The sequence below is a fragment of the Nipponia nippon genome, unplaced genomic scaffold (genome assembly GCF_047370975.1).
Source record: "Nipponia nippon isolate SJK-2023a ecotype South Korea unplaced genomic scaffold, ASM4737097v1 scaffold_7, whole genome shotgun sequence".
NCBI lineage: Eukaryota > Metazoa > Chordata > Aves > Pelecaniformes > Threskiornithidae > Nipponia > Nipponia nippon.
This window is the reverse complement of record NW_028262391.1, coordinates 31,072,691-31,088,271: the sequence shown is the minus strand read 5'-3', so window position 1 is coordinate 31,088,271 and position 15,581 is coordinate 31,072,691. Positions and strand designations below refer to the sequence as shown.

Genomic DNA, 15,581 nt, shown 5'->3' with positions numbered 1-15,581 from the left:
AGTTTGGTTTACAGCTTAGTGGGCCAGGTGCTCTTGCTCTGGCTCTACTGCAAGCCAGATTCTTGAGCAGTAGATGAAAATACTTGTGTACAGCCATATGACTGAGGAAGACTATGAAAACTCATGTGTGTTCTGGGGTGTTTACACACAGACATGGTAGACTTAGGAGAGGCCAAACTCTGAAGCAGTGGAAGGTGTGGGTTTATCTAAGCATCTGGGTGAAGTTTTGCAGGGGTTTCTAGGAGGCTGTGGTGAGAGGAGACCCGATTTACACTAGCTGCTAACCTGAACTCCGACTCTGTATCTGCAGGTTGGGGAGACAGACAAACAGACAGGGTTGCCAAGTGCACAACACTTACGCAATTTCTGTCAGCTGGGGACACTGAGCCAGTATCTGGCACAGCCTGGTCATGTCCTCAGGACCCACTCTGCAGTCCCTGAGACTGAAGCAAACAGAGCACTCAGGAGCTAAACATTTCCCATGACCACAGTATGGCAACACTCCCTTCATATCCCGGAGCTTCACATCTTAGAACAAGACCCATAGGAACCCTCTCGTTTCCACTACAGGTATTTTGCTACCCACAATCTAGGACTGAGAAGTCAAAACCTGTGACAACCAGATGATTTCATCAGCTTTGAGTTGATTCAAGAGAGCCAGTCCACTAAAATACCATGTTACTTTGGGTGTTGCCTCCCTAGAGCCACATTATTGGTACTTAAATTGTCCCAGGAGACTGGACAGCATCTTTCCCTCCTCAGCACTGTCTCAGCTCTCCCAAAGCAAGGCTGGGAATGGGGCCTCCTATCTCCTTCTCCAAGAAGGAAATCGCAGAAACCTTCCTGGGTGACAAACTGGCAGGTGTCCATGGGACGAATGTAGCAGCCAGACACATCTCTATCTCATTATTTATGGGTAGAAGCTTCCCCTGGAGGAAAGCAAGACAATCCCTATGAGCCTAGCCAAGCAAGACGCACTATTTATTTTCATATACATGCCTGTAACAGTGGTCATCCCAAGTCTATCCCAAGAGGGTGTATTATTCACCCAGTCACCTCTGGCTTATCACTGTGTCCCTCCAGTGACCACAAAGCACAAAATCCTGTTGACCTGGGTTGATGCCAGCTAGCCCAATCTCTTTAAGGTTTTGCCAGATTACACCAGCCAAGACCTTCTCCCTTGCAACCAAGTGTTATTTTGGAGACTGGCCTCCCTGGCCAGTTTCAGCAGGGGAGAGGATGGAAGAGAGATATATTAGAGATGGACCTTTTCCAGAGGTGTCTCATGTGGAATCAGTCATGACAGGATACAAGCAGAGGAAAGAACCACCTGCTTTCCAAGAGAGCTGAGTCTGCCTCCGAAGGCAGGTGGGGCACAGGACAGTTTTCTGAGAAGACACAGCTGGAGGGGGACAGGTCTGTTCCACACATTACACTACAGACGTACAGACCCCCACAACCATCCCTCCCTATGCTCCTGGGCAACAAAAGGAAGCTGAGGCTGCCATACCAAAAGCACCGTCCTTTTGCTACGTGCTTGGGATGCGCCAGAAAACTACTTCTCCATCTGCTGGTACTTCTGACCCTGGGGAAAGAACAGTTTACGCCATGAGTTGTGCTGATATTATTGCTCCCCTGCAGCTCACTCCCCACGCTGCAGCTGGGGAAGAGGGTGAGGTGGTGGCAGTGGCCTCATGCTCCAGTCTACCTTTTCTCACCACCTGCCAGAATTAAGTTCACGTCATCCCCAGAAGAAAAAGGGCCTTATCATCCCTCTTCCAGCCTCAAGAGAGTTCTGCATCCACTCAGCACTTTGGGCATTTGCTCTGCCCTGGCCCAGGAGGGAGTTGACTGCAGCCTCGATCAGCAGCAGGATACTGCCGTCTGCTCCATACCCTTAAGCTGCTGTCAATCAATCAGCCATGAAACAGCTCACCCTGCTTCCACCACCCTGACTGGAGTTTGGAGCCAAACAGCTCTTTAATTGGCACACCTCAGGGACTCACACATCACCATCTATATAAAATCTCATAAGGAGGGGTCTGAACGGCTTAGACAGATGAGTGGGTGTGAATTTACCTGATTCTTTCCCAAAAGGTTAGATGAACCACCTGCGTGTGTCCTAAGCTGTAACCAGAAAAGAACATAATTAGGATGGAGTTTGAAGACACGTGCTCCTGTATCACTCCTCAAAAAACAGAGCTTGATGTCTTAAATAGCAAAAAAAAGGAAAAGTACTCCTGGCCATACCTGAGGTTCATTGTTTTAATGTGTTCCAGTGTAGATAAGGACTGAGCTAAGAAAAACACAGATTTCAGCGAGATCTGGTTGTCATTAAGCCTAGAGGAAGAAGAGATGAAATCAGCTGCTGCAAGCAAAACAACTAGCAATTCACAGTGTCACCCGATAATAGCGATCCTTGTCCAACACTCTCAGAGACTGCTTCTTTGCCACCTTCTGCCTGTGTTTCCAACTACAGTTCTGCAAACAGAACTCACTCCACTATTTTTTAAATTCATCCCTCACTTTTAGTGTTCAGAGAATCACAGAATAACTGAGGCTGCAATGGACTTCTGGAGATGATCTCGTCCAACTCTCTTGCTCAGAGGAGGGTCAAATAGAGCAGACTGCTCAGGACATTGTTCAGCTGGGTTTTGAATATCAACAAAGATGGAGAATCCACAATCTCTCTGGGCAACCTGTTCTAGTGATTAACTGTCCTCACCACACAAGTTTTTTTTGTGGAATTCCTTATATTTCAAGACACTGATGCAAGGCAAAAACAACTCTTTGGCTGTAAGTGCAGTTGTGGCAGTACAAAATCCACACTAACTAAGATCATGCTCAGGTCTATTAGGTCTATCACAGTATCTAGTGTGACTGTGGGCAGTGTGCTTGATGCTGGGGAAAAAAAACAGATAAATAACAGCAGTGTGTTTCACTGCACTGACATGAAGAGAAGGTGCAGACTGTCAGTAACTGAAACAGTCTTGGCTTGAGAAAAGTTCAATTAATTGAACAGGAACAATAAATAGCTTTTTCAATAAAGCAGAATGGTGCTATACTCCTCAAGCCACAGTTCTATACAGTGCACTTGCAATGGGAGTGCCAGGTAAAATACCCAGATAAACATAAGCCAACCATTGCGGCTGAATTCAGATTCCACTGCTGAAGCTGGAGCTCCCCAGCATTTATCTTCCAAATATGCCCATCTCAGGAGAGGAAGGACTGCTCTCCCTCCCAATGAGGAACCTGGAGAGGAAAAATTCAGTGGCCTACTAAAGATCTCAGTGTGTTTTAGAAACCAGGTGCCACACCTGCACACAAGATCACCTGTCTCCTTCATGGAGGACTGAGTACAGAGGCTCTCAGGCACTGATCTCAATCAAGGTTCAAGTGGAGTCAATCTGTTCTGGACGAGAGGTGGGGACAGACAAGACAGAACAGTGGATCTACCCTCAACAGACACAGAATATAACTGCACTTGATCCCGAGGAGCCCTTCGCAAATGTGGACTGTGCTTCCACAACCAATACTCCCACAAAAACCCATCCATGAGTAAGGGAAACAGGAGCTACTCACTTGAGAGAACTTAACATTTTCCAATTTGGGAGGAGCTGAAACAACTGCAAAAGTCCCTCGTCTCCCAGATAATTATTTGATAGGCTAGGATTAAAGAAAGGCATTTAATTTTCATAGAAAAAAAACAACAGGCACAATCGGCTCTTAGTAACACGAGCTCTGAAAGCAGAACACAGGCACCCTAATCCAAACAACCCATGCACTGCTCTCTGACAGCTAAAGCCTACATGGAAACCAGAGACTGGAATTAACCTACGTAAGAGAGCCAGAAACCTAGCTCAGGGGTCATCCTTTTCTCACATCCACCAAGTGACCCCTCCGGACTGACAGTGCTTTTTAACGTAGTTACCAGGGACCAGAAGTCCACAGCTTTGCGAAATGATCAACTTGGACAGGCCCAACAGAGGAGCCACAGGTTAGTTCTGGAGAAGGATATTAGGCTCTGATATTAGAGCCTAAGGATTACAATGGGCTATGGCACATATGAGATCAAGCGACATGATTCCTTAAGAAGAGCCAAAGCTTAAAATACCTTCCACAGGCTGCCAGGCCTAAGGGAATAGCCAGCCCTCAGGTGGCAGTACACAGACTATGTGCTTGTGCTCACCCTTGTTCTGTCCTCAAAACCTAGATGTGGGGGTGTGTGTTGGCTAGCCTTTCCATCAGGGCTGGGTCTGCTCACCGCTTACTGTTAGCACACAGGATGACTCCCCACACACAGCGCTAACAGAAGAAAGTGCTTTGGTGCTGAAGGTCCTTGCACACCATATGTAGGATCACCAGCAAAAACACAGGCCGCCACCCTTGTTTTAGGTGGGATTCTTCATGCTCTGCAGCTTTGCTCCCAAATGGCCCAAAGGTAAAAATGACAGGGCAAGGTTTTACAGCTTTTGTAATACATGAAGTCAGGCTAAGTGATCAAACAGCCCCTTTCTAGATCCTGCAACCTTTCCCCTAAGAGAGCACAAGAACTGTATGCACTAGAACTGTATGTCTCCTTGACAAAGGATATTAGCCCATGTAAAGCTATGCCTTTCATGAGGCTGTGTCTCTACCACATTCTCCGCACAACACTGCAGAACAAAAAAGTGGCATTTTCTCAATATCCCGAAGAACTGCAGACAAAGACCATAAGAGTTAAGGACTCACTCCAGCTCGGAGATGCTGCTACATTCCTTCAGGACTGCACACAGCTTCTCCAGGTCACCAGCTTGAAAATGACTGTCTGTCAGTCTAAGGGGAAACAGAAATCAATAGTCCAGGTCTGCAGGATTGCAAACAAGATTGTAAATTTCACTCCTTCAAAAAAACAGAGAATAAATCAGGAGATAATAATGAAATAAAAAAATCCCCCTGAAATATCTTGCTTTTTTTTTGTCTGCAACAACTGGTAATCTGTACTTTCAGCTCTTGTCTGCAAACAGAGAATAAAGAGACAAGGTAAAGAAAACTTGTGGCACAACAAAGAACCAGGTCCCCAAGATCCTGGTTAGAAGGCTTCAGGCACACCTTCTTCCTTCCTCACTGCAGCCTACAAAACAGACAGGTGCACTCTGTGCTGGAGTCAGGGCATAACCTGATATGCACCTGAACACAGGTCCAGTTTAGGATGCATTTCTCCCACTATCAGTAGAGAACCCCCCCAACATCACAAGCTCTGTCACTGACAGCTCCCCCAACTCCCACGTGGGAGCCAATGCAGTAACCGCACAATCACCACACCAATTCTGTGAATAAGATACACAATCCACAATCTGTTTTGACTCCTGTAAACCACAGACACTAACCACAGAGCTTTACTAGCTCTCCTGTGATTCACCTTGGAGATGCAGGTTACATCAGCTGTAGGATCCAGAAACAGGACGTGCATGAAATAAAATGAAAATTTGCTATGGTACCTTATTTTTTTTGAAGCAGTAGGTGTCTGGTTTTCCTCTCCATATTGTTGGTCATCAGTAGAGGACATAGGCTCTTCCCTAGTAAGTAAGCACAAAACCAGACAAGGGTAAAACACTTATGCTTTAGCAATTTGGCAGGTCCCTGGAGCTACCCTGGCTCTAGCCCACAAGCGTATCTTGCCAATAACAAGCTCTTCTTTCTTTCAGTGATTAACCAAATACGTGAGCATGCAGGCAACTGGGGAGAAGGGGAAAAGACAGATTTCTCATCTAAGCTACAGTTTGATGGAGAATTCAGCTATTGCCTAAACATGTTTTGTGAAAATAGTCCACGTCTGTGCAAAAAACTGACTATTCATAAATAAATGGAACATCCAAATCCTAAAATATCTGAGTTTGAAATGTCACCTGGTGCCTTAAAGGAGTCACAGACCATGTGTTTCAGGCTGTCACTCTCTTTAAAGCATAGCCACAACAACTGGGTTACATCCCATGATAGCCCTGCTGTTCCTCCCCACCTAAGAGGTGGGATGCAGATGTACCATGAGAAATGCTGTTCTACAGTGGGCTCGGTCCATGGAGAACAAGGGCATAAATAAATGAACCTACAGCTCCAGGAGCAGCAGGCAACCATTTCTCAAACAAAACATTTGGGTTGAGCTGGTTTGATCCATAATTTTCTGAGGGGAAAAATAAACCTCCAAATTTATTTTGATTTAGGAGTACCATGATCCAGAATGCATAGTGTGGTGATCTAGATGGTTTTAAACATGTAGGGATCTGTGAATCTTTTTGGAATTTGTTTTGGAGGTGTGGGGTTCACTTGTTTTTTTACTGTTCACTATTATCAGATAGCACAGCTGTCATTAAACAGCCTGCTTTGCTTAGGATGCTGTCGGTTGAAATGTCCCCTAGAGACATAAAACGTAATCAAACACTATAGAAGGCAGTGGGCAACTTCCAAAGTGGCTAAGAAAACCAGGAGAAAGTACTACATTTAGATTTGGGGATGGGGAGGGGGCAAGAACTGCTGTGAGATGAAGTGTTACCCTTGGTAGCTAAACAGGAAGAACTAAACGAGATGCTGAGAAAACACCATTTGTGCGCACACACTCTACCTAGGAGGAAGGGAAGCAAACTCCCTGTCTTCTGTAAACCTCAGGACTGCAGTCTCATGACAAAGGCTGTGAAGAAGAGAAGGAATCAATCAATGTCACATTTTGGTTATTTACAGGACTCCTTGTTTTAAGAATGCTTGATTTTGCTCTGCAAAACTCTTTGGTGACACCAATCACTTAAAACACTCCCAAAGCAAGCAAAAAATAATCTCCATTAGTTTTAAATCCTGGTTGGATCAAACTATGCAATATCAGATGACCCAGTTTCTCTGAATCATTACAGAAAGTGCAGACAAAATTGTTACACTTGAACTCCAGGGGGTTTCCAAGGGAAAGTAATTAGAGAGAACTTCCAGCTCCACTCCGGGAGATGTCACCAGTTCCCATACTCCACAGAGACCCTCTCTCCAAAACTTCCTAGGGCAGAGAGCAGGAAAGAGTCTAAAACTGCCCCCACGCATGAAAGGACACACAGTTCTGTACCTTCTCAAATTCTGGTTAATGTCTCAGATAAAATCAGCTTACAGCAATGTATCACCAAGTGTCAGTGTCAGTAATCATCTCTGGACATGTTCTTCACCTGCCCCACTTCTGAGGTGACTCAGTAAAAATCTCAGAACCTAACTCTCAGACTTGTATATTGGGATTAACCTCAGGAATGATTCAAGACCTACATACCTGACTTGTACCTCCATCATCTTCTGGCAGGTATTTACTGACTTCAACAGACTGCAAATGCCATTAACAGAGAGGCGGTTTTGACTGAGACTAAGAAAGATAAAAAAGGCAATTAGCTGGTCACTGAAATCACACAGGACCATCCTAGTGGAAGTGGTCATCAATGTTCTGCATGCTTGAACCCATTTCACTTCAGAAGTGGCATGGTGTAAAACACACAGGACCACTGCTCCTGAGGAAGGGGTTTTAATGAAAGGGCACTTCAGCACTTCAGATGCATTTAGACCAGTTTCCGTGTATGATGCTCTGAGCAAGTGACCAACTTCAGCCTGAACAGTCTCATGGGCTGAGTCTCATCCTTCCTTAAGAGTGCTCAGAACTGCTTCTGTAGCACTGGTCTGGGTGAGGCCTTTGCCTCCTGGATCCCTGCTCAGCCTCTCTGCAAGGTCCTTGCCAGGCTCAAGAAAAGAGGGCAATTTGGTTTTGTACAAGGCAACACTTACTCCAGCTGCTTTGAAATTGATATCCAAGGGAGGCTTTCCAGCAGGCAACTGCAGCCTTCATCTCCAAGCTTGTTACCTGATAAACTGAGGCATTTTCCAGTTAGTGGGGACTGTTTTGAACAGTATAAAAAACAAAGCCCTCAAAATCTGCTTGCTTTCCCTTTCCTACAATTGCTTTTTTGCCTGGACTGTTCTTCTGCCCCAGATCAATCTTCCCTGCTTATCTCTGCATGAAGCAACTTCTGACAAAGAGTTTTATCCCTAGGACAACATGATTCATGCTTTAGCCCCAAAACCATCTTACTTTAGAAAACCTAAGTGGGAGTACAAAGCAAGAAACCAAATGAGTGAGTGTTTACTGTCCATCTGGAAGCAAGAAAGGAAGGCAGAAAACAATGGATGACAAAGATCTCCAGATCCCAATTCAAATCAGTGAGCTAGAAAACTGGGGTTTGAGGTGTAGCTAAATTCAAGATACAGTCTGGACTGAACTGTCTTGCAACAGATACTGCTGCATTTTCCAGGGCAGACAGGTTAGAAGGAGAGCTTTATAGCCAAATCCAGGTTTGCCTCATATATAGGCAAATAAGGAAAGGTAGGGATGATGCTCATTGTGATGTGCAAGTTATGACGTGGATCTCCTGCTTTTCTCCGCTCACTTCTCCCAACAGAGCCGGATGGCTTTAGAAGACAAAAGGGACAACACAGAAGCAATCTGTGTCCCTTTACTGGCTCAGAGGATTCGCTGGAGGAGCTGTGCCTCTGGGATGTCTCCATACTGCCTCCAGCATGCAGCACTGCTTCGTTAGCAGGGTCTGCTCTGTAATCAGCATCTCTGGTTACAGTCCCAGGGAGCCAGAGGCTGCAGTTGTCACAGGAATCAAAGATGAATGTTCAGCATTCATCTCCTGCTGAACTTCACCAAAACTCCCTAACCAGGATCCCACTAGACATAATAGAGTGCTGGGACCTTTCCTTGGGGTCAGGCCCCATGTCTCACTGCCCTCTACATGTAACACCCCCTGCTCCCCGCCACCCGCCTGCAGCCACTCAACAGGAAGGAAAGGAGGCACTTACTCCACTTCGGAGAGACAGGGACAGCTCTGGAGAATCGCAACGATCTCCTTTGCATGTTGGGAAGACAGGCTGCGATCCTGCAAGCTGTGAACAGGAAGGGTTAATGAGCAGTGAGGGGACAGTGGGATCCAGGCATTCCTGGTGTCTCTCTCCAAATGAGGGCACACAGAAGCAGTAACAAGAGAGGGAGGTTTTACTCTCTGCTCTGCCACACAATCCTGTGCGTATTACTCTATCTCTCTGTAGCTGGTGCTGCAAAAGGTGTGCAGAGGGACACACCTGCAGAGTGCTGTGCAAGTGCAATGCCTTGTGTCAGAGCCACCTGGCACTGCCATCCACGGGAAGGGGATGGATGCAATTGTCCCTGTTGTGCACAGCAGTGAGGGAAAGAGAAGGAGGTAAGGGAGGGACATTTCCCAGCTTTAACATGCTCAGATAACATGCCTAAGTTCCCCTATTTTGAGAAAGCCACTACCTTCTTCTGGAGCCCAGGCAAGAAAGAAAATTATACGACTCATGCCCTTGGTAGCTATAAGAATATATGCCAAGATGGGCATTATCAAGGGAACTCTGCGTCTCCAGGACTGTGGAGCCCAACACACAAGAAATAAAGCCACTGGCTGGGCCAGATAGGGATTGCTCTTGTTATTTTTATTTACTGATTCAGGTTTATTTAAAACTTTTTCTTATGTGGAAATATCCTCTGTCCTTAAGGACCAACAGAGCTGCTATTCTTGTCCTTCTGTAGTAACTGTCATCTGCAAATCACATTCACCAGCAGGAATTTCAATGCCTTCTCTTACCATAACTTCACATGTCTAGTTGGAATTACATGTTCCTTATTCTCTTCCCACTTCAAATCCAAAGATCTGCAAACAAGCAAAATATTTGACCTTTAATATGCCTTCACAAAATATGAGGACCTGGGAGCTGGTTAGTATTTCTGGAAGTTTTCTGGAAGAAACCACAAGGTCTGTGTTCTGTCCAACCATTCCACGCAAGGTTAAGTGATTTTCAAGACCCAGAAGACCTCCATCAGGAGATGGGAGCACAGGGGGTGTCCACATGGGACTTCACTCTACATTTGAATCAACTTGATAACTGAGCCCCAATTCAAAGGCACTACTAAGATACAGGATGTTTTGCCTCCATGTGGGATGGTGCCACCACAGGAAGGGATAAACATACCCATCTGTGCTAGGCTGCCTACAACAGCACAAGATGGATGTTCAGGCATCTGAATAGGAGCAGCTTCTAGCTGACTCAGGGCCAGGCTGAGCCAGTTGACACATACATGCCAAATATCATGAGGTCCTTTGAGGACTGCACAACACAGGGCAAAGTGAGTTCCCTAACAAGGAACAAGAGATTGTTTTGTAGTTTCTTAATTAGGGTCAAATCCACCCTTCCTTCAAAAGTATGCGCAAGCAGGGAGAACACAGGAGCCAGCCAGAGAAGGAGCAAAGGCTTTTCCTTCATTTATCCTCACATTCAACTGTCCATCAGCTTCAGCATTAGCAGTTTTGCAATAGGAACACAGCACTTCAAGCTTACACAGGCAGTAAGGCGTTGCCTTTGTGGAACTGGCTGGTAGGTCTGTGCACAGACCACCTATTTTGGTTACCTTTCTCCTTGCTCAGGTGGATCCAGCTCTGCCAGATGGAAGGGCAGAGGCAACCAGTTCTGTTGCTGGAGTGGTTTACGGTGACACCAAGCTAATGGGTTGAATCAGCATAACTCTGAATATAGCATAACCCCAAGTGCAGTTTCTCACCTTGGAACTTTCCCAAATGGGCCAGAAAAATATATCATCACTGTGTCTTTCCTGAAAAAGAGATCCAAGCCAACGTTAGGGCACAGGTGGAAGGATGCCATTTCTTTAGTAGAGGTGCTCAGTAAGGACCAATGCCTGGATGCTAAAGAGGGCCTTGACATCTGCCATGCTAGCACATTGCCACAGGAGAACAATCAAGCAACCATGTGGCAAGAGCGCAGCAGGACACTCCACTTGTTGAACTGGGACTGCAGTACAGACAAGAGAGTAACACAGTTAAGAAGACTGGACTGGGATTTTTTTTTTGCAAGACCAGCAGTTTGTTGGAAAGAGGTTCAGTAGAAACTCCATTCCAGCAAGAAAAACAAGAAAAAGCTGTATGCAATTTGACTTCCTTTGAGTTACACCAAGGATTAATTTGGCCTGTTAAACTTACAACCATAAGAGCTAGGATTTAAAAATTCTACCCTTTCACTCTCATCCTGGACCTATGAAAACACCAAAACCTGTAATTTAAAGGAACATAGAACTAGACGTACTTAAATCAGTAAACTTAGCTGATATATAGCAAATTTATGTTAGCTAGTACAGAATTTCCTGGTTGATATATTGCAGAGCTTAAAAGCAAGTTTAAATTCTGTTATATAAGAAGAAATATTACACCCTGCAAATCAATTTATAGACTAAGGATAAAATGACCTATTAAAAAGCTACAAAGGGAAAGTCCATAATACGATGAATTCAAATTTTGTTTCAAACAGAAAACAAAAAGGATTAAAATTAATTTTTGTTGACTTTGGCCAACAATTAAGCTGTAAAACAGTGTCCATTTAAAAAGTCAGCATATAAAGAGACAACATATTTGTTTTTATAACAGCTTTTATGCATTGATACCTGACACGCAGTTCAGTAGCATTTTGACATGCGATGACTTCCTTTGCCAAAATGAGAACAATGTTCAAGGAAAGACTGTTGTTGCTTAGGCTGTGAACATGAGGAAGAACACAACTTCAGCTGCTGGACCCAACAGCACGCTCTTTTGTTACACAAATGCCCCCTGCTCTGCACCCAAACACCCTGAAGCACACATTCTTTTAGTTAGGGGATTTCTCCAAAACTTCAGAATTTTGCATTTAAGACCCAACAAAAGCATTATCAGACCATACTTCTTCTTTGCAAGCTATAGCTCCCATGAATTTAGAATCAGAGATACTTCCTCTATGTGCAACAGAAGATTCATTAACCATTTTTCGCTTATGTAGGGAATGTACTTCATAGCTGTATGATTACACCACCAGCCCACAGTGCAGTTAAACTCTTGCTATAACAAATCCAATTTAAGTATGGCATATTAGTGTGGTCTAAACCCTCACATTTAAAATATCCCCAAAGACACAACATTAGCAACCTCTAAAGATTTATTCTTTAATTGCATGTTTATTCTCTTTCATTACTTGGTGAACCTCATTGAATATGAAACATAAGGTCTTGCTTCTACGAATCCTCTGCTTGTTCTCAGGGCCACAGAGCACCATCCCTGTGAGCCTCAAAGGAATCATCCATGACACCACTACTGTATGTGTGTAATAGAAATGTGTGAAGGAGTGAGGCTTACACTGGGGACATGCTGGTATTTCCCACAAGCTGTTATCCAATGTGCCCAGGAAAGCAGAGGAGCAGGTACATTCCTCCCTCTTTCCAACATGCTTTTCTAATCATACTGCAAAACCAGTAATTAATTCTGGGGTGGGGTCCAGCAATAACTGCAGGTATTTTGGGTTCACCTGCTTGCGCCCAGGGGTATGTGGAAGATGTTTAAAGGCAGAGTCACTCCCTTTTAACTGGGGTGGGCAGGCAGTGCTGTGGCTTTGCCTTCCCGCAGGGGCAGCACAGCTTTGTGGCTACCCCTCTCCTGTAATGCAAACTACACCGATACTCCAACACTTGCAGCAGCTCTGCTCTGCTCTGCTTTGCCTGCTGCTGCTTGAACTGCCCCTGTTAGCTATTCAAAGGCTTTAAATCCCTTCACAAATCAGGCTTGTTCTCTCCCCCTAAAAAGATGCAGATCCATGTTGGGAGTTTTCCTAGCGGTCAGTCCCTCTCATTCAGCACTGTGCTGTTACAGGAGTGTTAGAAGGAAGAGCACAGGAGAAGTGGGCTAACAAAAAGGCTGGGAAGACAGGGATGGAGCCATTTTCTCTTACGCAAAGGTGAGGCATCTCAATCTGAGCCTGACCAAGGGGAAGAGAGGTGAGGAGGCAGAAGAAGAAAAAGTCATGCCAGGCACCGAACTGAGCGCATGCACTCTGATTCCTGGAGAGGTGTCAGTGTTGCCAGGACTCCCTTGAGATTATTTTAAAACACCTGGGTAAGAACTGTGAAGCTGAGTCTATCTCAAACTGAGCCAAGCCTCCAGCACAGCCCTGCTTGCACTTAAATGTCCGTGCCTCAGCTTAGTGCCCCACACGTCTGTCCCTCGCTGGCATCTCTAAGAGCGAGCATCACCCCTTACAGAGACATCCAGCAACTCTGCTCTGACGAGGATTTAAACTGTCTCTGATGCTATGCTTTGGCTTCATAGTGGCTACCACTTCTAATAGGTTTAAGCCATTTTTACTCACTCTATTTTCTTCAGCTTTTCCATTCTGGAAAACAGGTCCATCATCCTCTTCACCTCTGGATCCCGTATCCGATTGTCCTGCAAGCTGCACAGAGATCCATTCTCATTAGTACCCCAGGCTCACAAGGAATGAGTGGTTGATTTGAGGGGCATTGCCACAACACACTCACTTTATTTCCTCAAGCTGGAGGCACTGTGATGAAGCCTGGACCAAGTTAGTCATCCCCTTAGCTGTGATGCTCCCGCCTGTCAATCTGAAAAAAGAAAGAATCATTCAAGCCAAGCAGAGGAAGGACTAGCATCCCATGCAGTGCATGGCAAGCCTGTCTCAGATGTGGGCCTGCACCGTACTCCCAGCACACCAACACAGAGAAGAAGTGGCCTGACTCTGCCACCTGCAACCAACTTTATACTCCTGTTCAACCAGGGCAATGCAATACTTCTCTTGATACCAGTATAAAACAAGAGCCACACATATCCGTGCTGCTCTGCATAGCACTGCGTTATTCTCTATACAGTGCTGCACAGAGCAGATCAGCCTTGAGTGAGCAGATGTAATTAAACCGCAAGACAGAAACAGAGGACGGATAGAAAGAGAGAAGGCTCTGACCTTACAAGCAAAGACTTACTCTAGTTTCTTCAGGCTCCCCATTCCTTGTAAGCTCTTTGAAAGAGCAGCAACAAAGTCATCACCACATCTCCTACTACGAAAGCTAAAATATGAAGAAAAGGGAAAAAACATAAACACAACAAAAACCGAAATAAGCTAGTCTACAGAGCAGGTTAAAACACAATTAAAAAAAAATGTTGAATTTCTTGCTTAACAGCCATTGTATCATGCTCTTTTTTGCAGCATCTTTATCTTTTCAAACATCTGTTTTAAAAAAAAAAAACAGACATTACACTTGCATATCAACTGCAAATACCTCAAGAGGCAGCTTCTGCCTTTTGGTACAGTGACACCATGTGTAAGTGCTGCCACAGATGAAGAGTCAGCCTTATTGCATGTCTCCCCAGAGTCAGGACCCTGGAGACAAGGAAGGTCAAACCGGGGCAAACCAAACTCATACAAGCAGGGAGTGTCTAACAGCTCCCATGTGATGAGTTGCTGAGTTACAAGAGGCTTGATTTCAAGCCAGATACTTTAAATTTGGGCGGCAGAGTAGCCAGAGTTGTCCAAAATATAGATGACAAAAGGTTTTTAGGAAAAGTACCTCTTTTATAGAAGGAACTGGTGGTGTTGGAAAAAACAAACAGACAAACAGGTAAGTTTTCAGGCACACAAGCTCTCCTTTGAATCAGTTGCAGAATGTACTGATTATGGGATGTATTGGTACAAAGCACCCTGGGTTGCATGTCTCCCACAGTGTGTTTGGGGGCCATGAGAGTGAAACCCACCTATGGCCCTGCTGCCCTAAGTGCCCCTGCCACCTTCCCCTAAACCAGAGGGAGTCAAGAACAAGCTGCAGATGTGCGGTGGCATGATGGACATGGCCCACGGTTATTAGGAACATGCCTGAGGGAATGCTGTTTCTTCAGACAGGTTCTGTACAAGCAACATGCAGCTGAAATGCTTGGGGTCCCACTGCCATTTGCCCACCCTTCCAAGAGACAGTACACAGAGTGCTAGTGTCCTGCAGACCATAAACGAAAGCAGGCACAGACTTGAGTGCCTACGAGCTGAGAAGAACCCCCCAAAATCCCCTGTTCTGTTCTCCTGATGCAAGGGCACAGCCCAACCATCCTCAGGCATCTGCCTAATCTGCTCTTTGAAAGCAGAGGACTCTGTGCACTGCCCTGTGCCTGCATTAGCAATTTAGAGCTAGGATGTATCACCAGAAAGCTTTTCTAACAGTAAATTAAATGGTATCCTTATTCTTCTTAATGGAGGCAGAGAACAATCCATTATTGTCCTTTTTACAATGATATCAATATCCAGGAAGAACAGTTTTCATGTCTCTGTTTCTGCTCCTCTGCTTCACAGTAGACAACATTATTCCCTTCAGGTCAAGGTAATTCTCACCCTGGCTGCTGCCCATCTTCTCCACATTAGCAAACTCTACACATATTCCTCTAAGTCATTGACAGAAATACAGAATGCGACCCATTCCGCAACAGGATCCCAAGAGATCCTCCTTGAAAACTCCTTCCAGCATTACAGCAAAACACTGATAGAGAGCATCTCAGAGTGCAGTTATCACCTCCTGTTCATCTGGTTTATAGTGATTTCACTTAGTTCACAACTTTCTCAATTGCTTGCAGGATTTGCCCTGCCTTTGTCTTGTCAAGAAATGCCTATCATTTTCTCTCCTATCTAGTACACTAACTAAC

The 15,581-nt window shown here is 45.2% G+C and overlaps 1 protein-coding gene across 17 annotated transcripts in view; it reads right to left on the bottom strand.

Moving 5' to 3' along the window:
- NLRC5 (NLR family CARD domain containing 5) overlaps window positions 1-15,581 on the bottom strand; it is a 60,196-nt gene that overhangs the window by 22,307 nt on the left and 22,308 nt on the right. For 10 of the 17 annotated variants that reach the window (XR_015700649.1, XM_087740244.1, XM_087740250.1 and 7 more), the window contains exons 7-23: window positions 13,880-13,963; window positions 13,421-13,504; window positions 13,252-13,335; window positions 11,525-11,614; window positions 10,631-10,681; window positions 9,660-9,725; window positions 8,857-8,940; window positions 7,780-7,863; window positions 7,277-7,366; window positions 6,599-6,664; window positions 5,481-5,558; window positions 4,732-4,815; window positions 3,583-3,666; window positions 2,251-2,340; window positions 2,080-2,127; window positions 1,511-1,585; window positions 360-443 (exon numbers count right to left, since the gene is read on the bottom strand). Coding sequence is in view for 16 of the 17 variants with exons in the window: in XM_087740244.1 (XP_087596370.1) it covers window positions 360-443; window positions 1,511-1,585; window positions 2,080-2,127; window positions 2,251-2,340; window positions 3,583-3,666; window positions 4,732-4,815; window positions 5,481-5,558; window positions 6,599-6,664; window positions 7,277-7,366; window positions 7,780-7,863; window positions 8,857-8,940; window positions 9,660-9,725; window positions 10,631-10,681; window positions 11,525-11,614; window positions 13,252-13,335; window positions 13,421-13,504; window positions 13,880-13,963 (1,326 nt within the window). In the remaining variant the exon portion in view is untranslated. The remainder of the gene's footprint in view (window positions 1-359; window positions 444-1,510; window positions 1,586-2,079; window positions 2,128-2,250; window positions 2,341-3,582; window positions 3,667-4,731; window positions 4,816-5,480; window positions 5,559-6,598; window positions 6,665-7,276; window positions 7,367-7,779; window positions 7,864-8,856; window positions 8,941-9,659; window positions 9,726-10,630; window positions 10,682-11,524; window positions 11,615-13,251; window positions 13,336-13,420; window positions 13,505-13,879; window positions 13,964-15,581) is intronic. The other 7 variants (XM_087740245.1, XM_087740247.1, XM_087740249.1 and 4 more) reach the window with 7 other exon arrangements.